Raw genomic sequence first — 14,065 nt, 5'->3', positions numbered from 1 at the left:
GAGTTGACGTGTGTTGCATTGTTGATGAGTGACACGTGCTGCATTGATCCCGTATCCGAACTTTAAACGCAGATTGTGAAAAACAAGAATAACTTAAATACTAATACAGGAACAGAGTTATTAGAACCACTTTTTAATGAAGAGTTAATTGACACGACCCAAACAAACAGCAACTGTTGATAAATGTATAAAACTGATTTTAAATTACGTCGGTGACTCATTTGATTATTTAAAAGTTATTCAAAAGAATTATTCAACTTTTTAAAAAGCATTTCTGCATACTTTATCTAGCATGAGAAAAAAATTCACTTCTTTGTTTAGATTCTTCGCTAAAAAATTAATGTTACCAACTTTTAACATCCTGATAATCCACAATAACTTAGATATGTAAAAAGAAAAGTCTGAAGGCAGTAAAATTAGTAACGGTACTTTAAATAAAAACTAACGCAGAAACCGCTGAAAATGTGCTTTCTGTAAATCAACTCAGGCATTTTTTATACTTTGTAAATTACAAACTTGGTTAAAAAATTAGAAAAAATATGCAATAGCAAAAACACTAAAAAAGCTCTTTAAAACATTCTTTCTTGAAAGAGTTTTCTTACCTTTTATAAATAGTACAATAAAGGTTAAAAACATTGATGGCTTCATCACTGGAGTCAAGTTTCCCTGCAAGAGAATTTTTGTGAACGCCATAATTGAGATATTTGAGAAATTATGTATGCATTAATTTATACACATATAAAAGAAAGAGAGATGAGCATCCGAACAAAAAAGTTTATGAAAAACATTCTCAGGCGAGTTGCTTCAGAAAATTATTAAGCTTTTAAAGAAAATTTTTATGATTATTCTGAAAACAAAATTTGATCAAGATTTCAGAAAACAAAAATGAAATTATCTTAAATTTATTCGGCCAAAATTTAAAAAAACATTCCAACTTTACAAAATTTCAATATAAAGTATCCGAATAATGATTTTGAAATCTAAAGTTACTCCTATTAAATAATTTTTATAAGTTTTTTATTATTGAGTTGGACCAATGTTAGCTCTAATGACCTCTGCGATTCAATTTTACATTGGTTCAACTAACTTCTATATCATATCTGAATCTTTTTGAGTCTAAGCTTCTTGAAGCAAGATCTTTAGCTCTTCTTTCTTTTTAATTCATCGTGCGCCGGCTTTTTACTCCATAGTAGCCAACAGGTGTTTAATTGGATTGAGATCTGGACTTTTAGCCAGCCATTCAAGTATCTCAATTTTTTTCTGAATGAAAAACTCTTTCATATATTTGACATCTGCTTGGGGTCTATTTTTTGCTGGAAGATAAAACATTTTCTCATTTGCAGTTTTCTAGTTTAGGCCGGAAACATTTTATTGAGAATATCGACATAAACCTTAGAGTCCATAGATACACAACAAAGTTCTTCTGTTTAACTTCAAGTCTTCGATCCCCACACCACAAAACTGCCTCCACCGAATTTCACTGTCCCTTAAATGCAACGATGAATGAGTTTAAATGCTTTGCCTTCCATTCTCCATAGATTTTGAGCTCCATCGGACTTGTAATTAAAACTTGTTTGATATGTAATTAAAACTTGTTTGATATGAAATTAAAATTCGTTTGACATGTAATTAAAATTTGTTTGACATGTAATTAAAATTTGTTTGACATGTAATTAAAATTTGTTTGACATGTAATTAAAATTTGTTTGACATGTAATTAAAATTCGTTTGACATGTAATTAAAATTTGTTTGACATGTAATTAAAATTTGTTTGACATGTAATTAAAATTTGTTTGACATGTAATTAAAATTTGTTTGACATGTAATTCAAATTTGTTTGACATGTAATTCAAATTTGTTTGACATGTAATTAAAATTTGTTTGACATGTAATTGAAATTTGTTTTAATATGTAATTAAAATTTGTTTGACATGTAATTAAAATTTGTTTGACATGTAATTAAAATTTGTTTGACATGTAATTGAAATTTGTTTTAATATGTAATTAAAATTTGTTTGACATGTAATTAAAATTTGTTTGACATGTAATTAAAATTTGTTTGACATGTAATTGAAATTTGTTTGACATGTAATTGAAATTTGTTTTAATATGTAATTAAAATTTGTTTGACATGTAATTAAAATTTGTTTGACATGTAATTGAAATTTGTTTTAATATGTAATTAAAATTTGTTTGACATGTAATTAAAATTTGTTTGACATGTAATTAAAATTTGTTTGACATGTAATTAAAATTTGTTTGACATGTAATTAAAATTTGTTTGACATGTAATTAAAATTTGTTTGACATGTAATTAAAATTTGTTTTAATATGTAATTAAAATTTGTTTGACATGTAATTAAAATTTGTTTGACATGTAATTAAAATTTGTTTGACATGTAATTGAAATTTGTTTGACATGTAATTGAAATTTGTTTTAATATGTAATTAAAATTTGTTTGACATGTAATTAAAATTTGTTTGACATGTAATTGAAATTTGTTTTAATATGTAATTAAAATTTGTTTGACATGTAATTAAAATTTGTTTGACATGTAATTAAAATTTGTTTGACATGTAATTAAAATTTGTTTGACATGTAATTAAAATTTGTTTGACATGTAATTAAAATTTGTTTGACATGTAATTAAAATTTGTTTGACATGTAATTAAAATTTGTTTGACATGTAATTAAAATTTGTTTGACATGTAATTAAAATTTGTTTTGTCAGTCGACAAACTTTCTTTCATAATGAAAGCGGTATGTTTACATACCACTTACAGTTACGGAAAAAAGTATCCGGACAAACTACTTTTAGGTATAATTCTATATTAAATGAAGGAGACCTCATACTGTTATATATATATTTGTAGCTCTCTACGAGCTCTATCTAAATGTACCATCAAACATTTACTACACTAAGTAGATGTCTCTTTTGGTAAGAAAAACTAAAATGACTGTGGAAAAAAGTATCCGGCAAAAATATATATATATTTTTTTGTAATTCATTTCTTTAATATTTAGTCCATCCTCCTTTATTAGTTAATACTTCGTCAATTCTCTTAGGCATTGACTCAACCAGACTCTTACACCTCGTTATATCTATAGAATTCCTGCATTTTCTGCTTCCTCAATATCGTCATTTTTCGTCAGTATGAGCTTACAAATTTCTTCCTTGACTACTTTCCATAGGTTTTCTATAGGATTCAAGTCTGGACTTTGTGCTGGCCAATCTAATACCTCGATATTTTTGCTTTGGAGCCAGGCTTTGGTTTTTTTTGCCGTATGTTTTGAGTCACCATCTTGCTGGTATAAGAATTCTCCATCGAATAACTCTCGAGCAGATGGTAGCATATGATTTGAAAGCATTCTAACATACTTAGGGGAAGTCAATGTATCCTCTATAACATGCATACGCCCAACACCATTCCAACTAAAGCATCTCCAGGCCATGACATACTTGTCATGCTTTATTGTCTGTTTAACATGCTTTTGTTGCATTAACTCACCTGGTCTTCTCCATGTCCAACGTCTACCATCTGAACCATTAAGGCATATTTTTGTTTCGTCTGACCATAATACCTTCTTCCAATCATCTACGGTCCATTTTTGATACTTCTTTGCAAACGCAAACCTCTTTGCAATATGTCGTTTGGTAAGTAGCGGTTTTTTGGTAAGTGCTCTACCATGTAAATCATACTCATGCAGCCTATTTCTAACAGTTCGAGGACTTATATTGACTAACTCGAGTTCTCTGAGTTGATTCGCAATATCTGTTACACTTGGTTTCACGGAATTCTCAACCAAAGTGAGGATTTTTCGATCAATCTTCGGAGTTGTTTTTCGTTTTTGTCCAGATCTTGGCAAACTTTTGAGTACTCCATGTTTTTTAATTCTCCCCAGAGTATCTTGAACAGTTGATTTGGGCATACAAAGCTGTTGAGCTATATCTCGAACAGTTTTGCCTTCTTTTGAGAGCACTTCAACCTCTTTCCTAGCAACTTCTTTCAATTCTTTACTTTACACCATGGTAACGGTTGTCAATAGGTTCTAAATGTTATAGAAATAGAAATTATGGTTTTTATCATTTTTACTTATATTATCCTAAGCTACTAGGATACTTATAAGATATTATGCCATTAACTTTATTGAAAATCTTGACCAAAAATTAGCAGAAAGTAACTGTCCGGATACTTTTTTCCACAGTCATTTTAGTTTTTCTTACCAAAAGAGACATCTACTTAGCGTAGTAAATGTTTGATGGTACATTTAGATAGAGCTTGTAGAGAGCTACAAAAATATATATCACAGTATGAGGTTTCCTTCATTTAATATAGAATTATACCTAAAAATAGTTTGTCCGGATACTTTTTTCCGTAACTGTAGCAAACGCGAATCCTCGCTCTCGATGGGTTTTTTAAAGGAATGCTTTCTTGCGAGGAACTCTTGCTATAAATCCAATCTTTTTCAATCGATTTTGAATAGCAAACGGGGTCACTGGAATTTCAAGTTCCTTTTCAAGAAAGTTTGACGCTTTTGATGGTGATAAAAACTGGTCTTGCTGCATCATCTTTACTATTTGTCGTTCGATGTGTCGTTTTGCGCTTTGCTCCTGATTTTGTGTAACTTTTCACGTATTCAAACCTTTTGTGTTTTTTAAATAACTCGCTGATGGTTCTTAATGCCATTCCAGCCGCTTTTTGTTTCAACCTGAATGTTTTACCATGTTTGAACAAGTCATTAAGTAAGTTGCGCAGAGCGTGCGACCATTCCTTGGTTTTAACTCAACTCCCATTTTTGATGGTTTTAATCACAGATGAAATAGCTTTGAAATATATCAACCGATTATTTGCGGTAACTCATTTTTTGATTATAAAATAACTTGATATATTGCTTAAAGATACCTTTTAATTACCGAGGCAAGTTGGCTACGGTCTTAGTTTTTGAGTTCTGTGCATTTCTTGGTGAACTTTTTTGAAGATATCAAACTGCAGTACAAACGAGTATGAATTTGGCAAGCATGTTCAAGTATCAATCATTATAAAAAAAATTAATAATGGCCCAAAAGGGGCTTCCAAAGATGAAAAGATTACGTGCCAACTTACGCCGGGCCGGGGTAAGTTGCCTACACCCTCAGGGTAAGTTGGCTCACCATTTAAAAAGAGACAAGTTTAGCAACGTTTAGCATCTGTTTCAAGTGTATCTTTTTCTACGAAAACTCTTGATAATTTTTATCCAACATTAATTTTTTGTCTTTAAATTTTATTGCCCTTATGTCAATCGATTAAACTTTCCTTCTATAAAAATAGCATCAACGGCACTTTTTGCAACATTTTTGGAATTTACAGGTCAGCCTACTTTCCTTTTTATAATTTCACAAAATAAAGTTTATAAAATTTATGTCTTTAGATCTGCAGTGTTATATAACTTTAGTTTAAAAAGTTGTAAGTTGTCACTTGTTGCTAACTAGCCCCGCGATCATTGTGCCAACTCACGCCAAAACCATTTTGCTCACAAAATGGCCTATTAATCCCCAAAAACGCGAAATATTGAGAAACACAAAGTGTGACTGTTTAGAGTGAACCATACAACACTTATATCTATTCGAGTTTACATGTAGTTTATGCTATTGCTTTTGAAAATTGAAAAAGTAGTAATTTAGTAACAAAACTACAAAAAAAAAAACACAAAAATCGCTATAACGCCTATGCGCATGTGTTTAAAGCCCTAATACTTCATTGAAAGATGAATTATTTAAGTAGGAAGTTCCATGTGAATTTTTGGAAATTTCTGGGGAAAGTTCCAAATTTAAACGCATCTGTCAACTTACTTCTGTAGTCAATTAGCCCCGGTCTCCCTTAAACTTTGTAAACGTTTTAAATACACTTTAAATACACTTAGAAAACGTTGTTTATGTTCGGATAATAATATATCGTCGAGATTTTAACACGCCTTAAGAAACCGTTTATTTAAAACGTAACTTTGCTTTTTAAATCTAAGTAATTTATTTCACTTATGGCACTGTTCTACTTGCATATTTAACTTTTAAAATGAAATTGACTTTTGATCAGCATTTGTCATTTGTCATTCTTAATGATGGTACGCAAAATGATAGAAAACGGGGAAGTTTCCACTAACAGACACTTAGATAACTCTCAATAGGGTAAAGGGGTATTCTATCGAATGCTTGTAAACAAAGTTAGTCATACACAAATAAAGCGGAACGTTTTGCTTCCAAGATTAATTACTAAATTTTAGGGCTATTTGTGGAACTTCATGAAAATTTTTTTAAACATACAGTGGAGAAAATAGAATTAGCCTCACCATGTGCTGATCCAATATTCTGTAAACAAGTTTGTGTGGTACAACTTTAGTATCCACACACATATAATTACTGTTACAAACAACAACTTTTTAGATTATAATATAGCATAATTAAATTGCGGTACATTTGATAAAACCATAAAATGTATAATACTTGATATTTGCGGTAACAATTAAAATTTGCCTCATCAATAATTATTTTCAGTTTACTTGTATATTTTGATCTGGTGATACGCATTTGTGAGTTTTTTATTATTATTTGTAAGTTAAACAAATACTGTGAAATCAGTGCTCATAAAGTTTAACATTTGGTTTTTGATACCTTAATTTGAAATGGGACGTGGTAAGCGTTTAACGAATGAAGAATTAGCATTAATCAAAGCATACAAAGATACAGGCTTATCTAATCGGGAAATTGCGAAGAAAATTAAAAGATCTCCAAAAGTGGTTAACAATTACTTCAAGATTGGCGTTAATTATGGAGCTTATAAGGGAAGTGGTGGCAAACGTAAATTGATAATCGTACTAAACGAGTTGTTGTACGTCGTGCTGCTGCTCAGGACATGACTGCATCTCAAAATCGTGCTGATTTACAATTACCTGTATCTGTTCAACGTGTGAGACAAATCTTACATGAAGATCCAAGTACAGTTTGGAAAAAGCGTAAACCAAAACCAAAATTTACTGCTCGTCATAAAAAAGTTACAATTGCGAAAGAACACATGTCTTGGCAAAAGAGTGGCATCAAGTTCTCTTTAGTGATGAAAAAAAGTTCAATCTAGATGGTCCTGATGGCTATCAATATTACTGGCACGATCTTCGAAAAGAGAAAGAAACTCGGATGAGTCGTAACTTTGGGGGTGGAAATGTTATGGTTTGGGGGTCTTTTTCCTTTGCTGGAAAACTTCCACTGGCATGGATTTCAACAAAAATGAATTCACAGGACTACATTGACTTATTAGAAATAAGTTTCCTTGAACATGGTGAGGAATTGATGGGTGAAACTTTCACTTTCCAACAAGATAATGCTGCTATCCATGATTTAAAGCTTACAAAAGCTTGGTTTAGAGAAAAAAATTTTCACGTAATGGAATGGCCCGCACGTAGTCCAGATCTTAACCCAATTGAAAATCTATGGGGAATACTTTCTAGAAAGGTTTATGAAAATGGTAAGCAACTTGAATGCACCTTGGAGCTGAAAACTCGTATCAGAGAAGCTTGGAATAAAATATCTATAGAAACTATCCAAAATCTTGTGACTAGTATGTCAAACCGCATATTTGAAGTCATTAAAAATTCAGAAAGCTATACTAAATACTAAATGAGCGTAAAAACAAAATATTTTCTTTGTTTTTTGTATATAACGTTTATGAGGCTAATTCAATTTTCTCCACAAATTGAATATTTTAAATTTTTTTTCCATTTGGAATTAATTAAACATAAGAATTTATAAACTTTTTAGTTGTAATAGAAGTAATAAGAAATAAAGTAGATTTCATAATTATTTACCTGCGATTTTTGTTAAATTAGAACAAAAAATAAAGGTGAGGCTAATTCTATTTTCTACGCTGTAGTAAAAAATTTCCCAACTTGTTAATAAAAAAGAAAGAAACTTTGTTTTTTGTTTGCGTTTTAAAATTACCGGCTAAGCGAGGAAAGGAAACTAAGTAAGAAATTATTTGAAGTGTTTGAAAAGTTTTATGGGTCTTCGGATGCTACTGTCTGTATACAACGAAAGAAAGTAATTACAACTATACAAAATCTAAAGCTGGAACTTCTTTTTCTAGCTTTAGATTTTGCATTTTGGAAAGCTGCTAATTCAGTCTAGAATGTTTTAAACATGAAAGACAAAATAAGACGCAAAGAAAAAAATAATAAAAATTGAGCCTGTGCTGTTAGCAGCATTCTCTGTAGATGCCGTACTGCATTTAAGCTTTTTGAAAGTTGCAAAAAAAAATAACAGAGAGAAAGCTAATTTATTTTTTAGCTGAATCAAGACAAGTGGTCAATATTGCCAAGTTATTAGAAGACGCGTTGAAGATTTGTCGTAAAATTGTCAGAAAGTTCATTATCGAGATTGCGAGCAGGTATGGACCCAATAAAGTTTATGTTGTCCAATTACTCAAAGCTGCAAGAAAATGATCGTAGGAGCAAAGAATCTGCAACCTCTCCCCTGAACAACGGCGGAGTTAGTGATTAAGTGATCCCGACTTATCTTTGTGAGCAACTGCTCAAAAATCAGCACATGTCTTAAGGGTTAAGAACTGTAGTTAAAACATGGAATGGACGGTAGGAAGTTGGTTGTTTTATTTTTTACCAATAGTATTTGTAAATATGTTTTAAACGGTTTTTAAAGTCAACTTTTGAGGGCTTTTTGTGGGATTTTATAAATAAACGCGAAAGTTTGCGAAAAAAAGATTTTTTATTAAAAAGAAGGCATCTTATTTTTGTGTTCGGTGTAAGAAAATTTGCTCGAAGAAAAGGCAAGTCTGAAATACCACTTATGCAGAAAGTAATCTGTTTGAAGTGCAAGAATCTTTTTGGAAAACAACTTCTGAATGTGTCGATTCAAGCAAAAAGTTCTTTTAATTTGATCTCAAGTTTTTTGCAAACAAATCAGCATTATCTTATATATTTACATTTAATACGTTTTCACCTATAAATCAAAATTTGACTAGATACTCAAAAAACTTTTTTAAACTTGCAATAATCTAGTTTAGGCGAAACTTTGTTTTCAATTTGTGCAGTGGCTTTTATCTTAAAAATTATCATTTTAATGGTAATCATTTTCAATTTAATTTATAGCTCACGAAATTTTAATAGATGCTGCGTTAAATTTTTCCTATTAATGAATACTTTAATCTTTTTTCACATATTTTGGCCTGACAAGGTGATATTAGTTATCAACAATTGGTATATCATTATAATACATAGCTCATGAAAACATAATGGTCAATAAGACAATGAAAGAGGTCAAAAAATTTAGCTATAAGTTAAAAACACTGCTATAAAGTAAAGAGATTTGTTGAACTTGATATGAAAGAGCCAGTCTTTGTGTTCCAGTAAAAGATAGATTTTAGGATCTATCTTTTACTGGAACACAAAGACCTTGCTGAAACTAGAATCTCATTATTTAGTTATCATATCTTGGATTTATTTTATGAAAAAGGTTTGCACATTTTTGATCGTTATATTTGCTACATATAGTTATTGTAATAGAATTTTCATGTATAGATATAAGAGAGATTTAGAAAATTTGTTTCATTTTTATTTTTAGATTTATTGCAGGACTCAAAATATTTGCATTTCTAGTGATGCCTGAGCACGCGTACTATTACAAAAAATAGTTTTTCGTAATTTTAATGGTAGATACTAAATACTAAACGAATTGATATGTATTGAAACGTGTCTTATTCTAGAGAACATTTACCTATATTAATTCTATTCTTTTAAGCTTTTTTCACCCATTCACCAAATGGTCTATTTCTTAAATATTGTTTTAATAACTTAAAAAAACCCACTTTGTTTTAAAGCAATGATCTTAGAAACAGAAAGTGACTTCGATTACTAAAAGAAAAATGAATTATACAAAAATAAAATACTCAAGATGCCTAAACAGCATTAATAGCTCGCTCTAATGAGCCTTGTTATAACAATTAACAATCTAGTAATTATCACTTTCTCTTTCCCTTTCCATAAAAATACTCTTCAATAAAAAAAACTTTTTCTCTCGGAAGTCGCAGAAAAGTATGATGTAAAAGAAAATGTTATTTTCAAATCTTGTATTTTGAGTTCAATGTTTCAAATATTTTATAAAGTAACAAAATTACCTTGAAGAACTGTTTACCGCTCACTCCTTTTAGTATTTTTAATAACTTTAAATGAAAAGTACTTAAAAAATGGGTTTCGAAACTAGTATTGTTTTACAGATTAAGTTTAAAATGCTTCATGATAAACCTTGATAAGAATATCTTTGATGAAAAGAATTAAAGTCTTTGTTGCTTCGTTAAAAACTGTTTGCGATTACTTTTAGTTAAAGCGAGTTAATATTATGGTAAGAATTAGGCACCCGTTTTACATGACGGTGGTAGCAATTTTTAATTGATATTTGTTCTGAAATATAACACATAAAAATTGTTAAACCCACAATATTTGTAAGTAGACGTAATAAGGTGATTTATCTAAATGCTAGTAATCCGAAAATTGCAAAGATCATTAAAAACGTTTATTTCTTAAAAAGTATTACAGCCATGCAAAACTAATTCCACAACTGGTATCTGCAACCTCAAACTTTTTAAGTAACATACAAACAACCATTCAAATAAGTTGTTTGTATGTTACTTAAAAAGTTTGAGGTTGCAGATACCAGTTGTGGAATTAGTTTTGCATGGCTGTAATACTTTTTAAGAAATAAACGTTTTTAATGATCTTTGCAATTTTCGGATTACTAGCATTTAGATAAATCACCTTATTACGTCTACTTACAAATATTGTGGGTTTAACAATTTTTATGTGTTATATTTCAGAACAAATATCAATTAAAAATTGCTACCACCGTCATGTAAAACGGGTGCCTAATTCTTACCATAATATTAACTCGCTTTAACTAAAAGTAATCGCAAACAGTTTTTAACGAAGCAACAAAGACTTTAATTCTTTTCATCAAAGATATTCTTATCAAGGTTTATCATGAAGCATTTTAAACTTAATCTGTAAAACAATACTAGTTTCGAAACCCATTTTTTAAGTACTTTTCATTTAAAGTTATTAAAAATACTAAAAGGAGTGAGCGGTAAACAGTTCTTCAAGGTAATTTTGTTACTTTATAAAATATTTGAAACATTGAACTCAAAATACAAGATTTGAAAATAACATTTTCTTTTACATCATACTTTTCTGCGACTTCCGAGAGAAAAAGTTTTTTTTATTGAAGAGTATTTTTATGGAAAGGGAAAGAGAAAGTGATAATTACTAGATTGTTAATTGTTATAACAAGGCTCATTAGAGCGAGCTATTAATGCTGTTTAGGCATCTTGAGTATTTTATTTTTGTATAATTCATTTTTCTTTTAGTAATCGAAGTCACTTTCTGTTTCTAAGATCATTGCTTTAAAACAAAGTGGGTTTTTTTAAGTTATTAAAACAATATTTAAGAAATAGACCATTTGGTGAATGGGTGAAAAAAGCTTAAAAGAATAGAATTAATATAGGTAAATGTTCTCTAGAATAAGACACGTTTCAATACATATCAATTCGTTTAGTATTTAGTATCTACCATTAAAATTACGAAAAACTATTTTTTGTAATAGTACGCGTGCTCAGGCATCACTAGAAATGCAAATATTTTGAGTCCTGCAATAAATCTAAAAATAAAAATGAAACAAATTTTCTAAATCTCTCTTATATCTATACATGAAAATTCTATTACAATAACTATATGTAGCAAATATAACGATCAAAAATGTGCAAACCTTTTTCATAAAATAAATCCAAGATATGATAACTAAATAATGAGATTCTAGTTTCAGCAAGGTCTTTGTGTTCCAGTAAAAGATAGATCCTAAAATCTATCTTTTACTGGAACACAAAGACTGGCTCTTTCATATCAAGTTCAACAAATCTCTTTACTTTATAGCAGTGTTTTTAACTTATAGCTAAATTTTTTGACCTCTTTCATTGTCTTATTGACCATTATGTTTTCATGAGCTATGTATTATAATGATATACCAATTGTTGATAACTAATATCACCTTGTCAGGCCAAAATATGTGAAAAAAGATTAAAGTATTCATTAATAGGAAAAATTTAACGCAGCATCTATTAAAATTTCGTGAGCTATAAATTAAATTGAAAATGATTACCATTAAAATGATAATTTTTAAGATAAAAGCCACTGCACAAATTGAAAACAAAGTTTCGCCTAAACTAGATTATTGCAAGTTTAAAAAAGTTTTTTGAGTATCTAGTCAAATTTTGATTTATAGGTGAAAACGTATTAAATGTAAATATATAAGATAATGCTGATTTGTTTGCAAAAAACTTGAGATCAAATTAAAAGAACTTTTTGCTTGAATCGACACATTCAGAAGTTGTTTTCCAAAAAGATTCTTGCACTTCAAACAGATTACTTTCTGCATAAGTGGTATTTCAGACTTGCCTTTTCTTCGAGCAAATTTTCTTACACCGAACACAAAAATAAGATGCCTTCTTTTTAATAAAAAATCTTTTTTTCGCAAACTTTCGCGTTTATTTATAAAATCCCACAAAAAGCCCTCAAAAGTTGACTTTAAAAACCGTTTAAAACATATTTACAAATACTATTGGTAAAAAATAAAACAACCAACTTCCTACCGTCCATTCCATGTTTTAACTACAGTTCTTAACCCTTAAGACATGTGCTGATTTTTGAGCAGTTGCTCACAAAGATAAGTCGGGATCACTAAATCACTAACTCCGCCGTTGTTCAGGGGAGAGGTTGCAGATTCTTTGCTCCTACGATCATTTTCTTGCAGCTTTGAGTAATTGGACAACATAAACTTTATTGGGTCCATACCTGCTCGCAATCTCGATAATGAACTTTCTGACAATTTTACGACAAATCTTCAACGCGTCTTCTAATAACTTGGCAATATTGACCACTTGTCTTGATTCAGCTAAAAAATAAATTAGCTTTCTCTCTGTTATTTTTTTTTGCAACTTTCAAAAAGCTTAAATGCAGTACGGCATCTACAGAGAATGCTGCTAACAGCACAGGCTCAATTTTTATTATTTTTTTCTTTGCGTCTTATTTTGTCTTTCATGTTTAAAACATTCTAGACTGAATTAGCAGCTTTCCAAAATGCAAAATCTAAAGCTAGAAAAAGAAGTTCCAGCTTTAGATTTTGTATAGTTGTAATTACTTTCTTTCGTTGTATACAGACAGTAGCATCCGAAGACCCATAAAACTTTTCAAACACTTCAAATAATTTCTTACTTAGTTTCCTTTCCTCGCTTAGCCGGTAATTTTAAAACGCAAACAAAAAACAAAGTTTCTTTCTTTTTTATTAACAAGTTGGGAAATTTTTTACTACAGCGTAGAAAATAGAATTAGCCTCACCTTTATTTTTTGTTCTAATTTAACAAAAATCGCAGGTAAATAATTATGAAATCTACTTTATTTCTTATTACTTCTATTACAACTAAAAAGTTTATAAATTCTTATGTTTAATTAATTCCAAATGGAAAAAAAATTTAAAATATTCAATTTGTGGAGAAAATTGAATTAGCCTCATAAACGTTATATACAAAAAACAAAGAAAATATTTTGTTTTTACGCTCATTTAGTATTTAGTATAGCTTTCTGAATTTTTAATGACTTCAAATATGCGGTTTGACATACTAGTCACAAGATTTTGGATAGTTTCTATAGATATTTTATTCCAAGCTTCTCTGATACGAGTTTTCAGCTCCAAGGTGCATTCAAGTTGCTTACCATTTTCATAAACCTTTCTAGAAAGTATTCCCCATAGATTTTCAATTGGGTTAAGATCTGGACTACGTGCGGGCCATTCCATTACGTGAAAATTTTTTTCTCTAAACCAAGCTTTTGTAAGCTTTAAATCATGGATAGCAGCATTATCTTGTTGGAAAGTGAAAGTTTCACCCATCAATTCCTCACCATGTTCAAGGAAACTTATTTCTAATAAGTCAATGTAGTCCTGTGAATTCATTTTTGTTGAAATCCATGCCAGTGGAAGTTTT

The 14,065-nt window shown here is 29.8% G+C and overlaps 2 protein-coding genes across 3 annotated transcripts in view; one reads left to right on the top strand and one right to left on the bottom strand.

The window, feature by feature from the left end:
- The window catches only part of LOC149894382 (properdin-like), a 39,851-nt gene extending 29,583 nt beyond the window's left edge, over positions 1–10,268 (bottom strand). Inside the window, exons 1-2 of the mRNA XM_090099837.1 lie at positions 10,157–10,268; positions 603–666 (exon numbers count right to left, since the gene is read on the bottom strand). Of these exons, the coding sequence (XP_089955963.1) occupies positions 603–648 (46 nt within the window). The 5' untranslated portion in view covers positions 649–666; positions 10,157–10,268. The remainder of the gene's footprint in view (positions 1–602; positions 667–10,156) is intronic.
- Positions 10,269–10,987: 719 nt separating this feature from the next.
- LOC149894379 (properdin-like) overlaps positions 10,988–14,065 on the top strand; it is a 45,729-nt gene continuing 42,651 nt past the window's right edge. For both annotated transcript variants that reach the window (XM_090095907.1, XM_090095898.1), the window contains exon 1: positions 10,988–11,135. The gene's annotated coding sequence lies outside the window, so the exon portion shown is untranslated. The remainder of the gene's footprint in view (positions 11,136–14,065) is intronic.

Source organism: Hydra viridissima, unplaced genomic scaffold (assembly GCF_058129835.1).
Source record: "Hydra viridissima isolate aposymbiotic clone 2 unplaced genomic scaffold, HvirCarnegie_v1 scaffold_1, whole genome shotgun sequence".
In the NCBI taxonomy this organism is placed as follows: Eukaryota; Metazoa; Cnidaria; class Hydrozoa; order Anthoathecata; family Hydridae; genus Hydra; species Hydra viridissima.
Note: the sequence above shows the minus strand (reverse complement) of the source record. Positions and strands in the feature narration are given on the sequence as shown.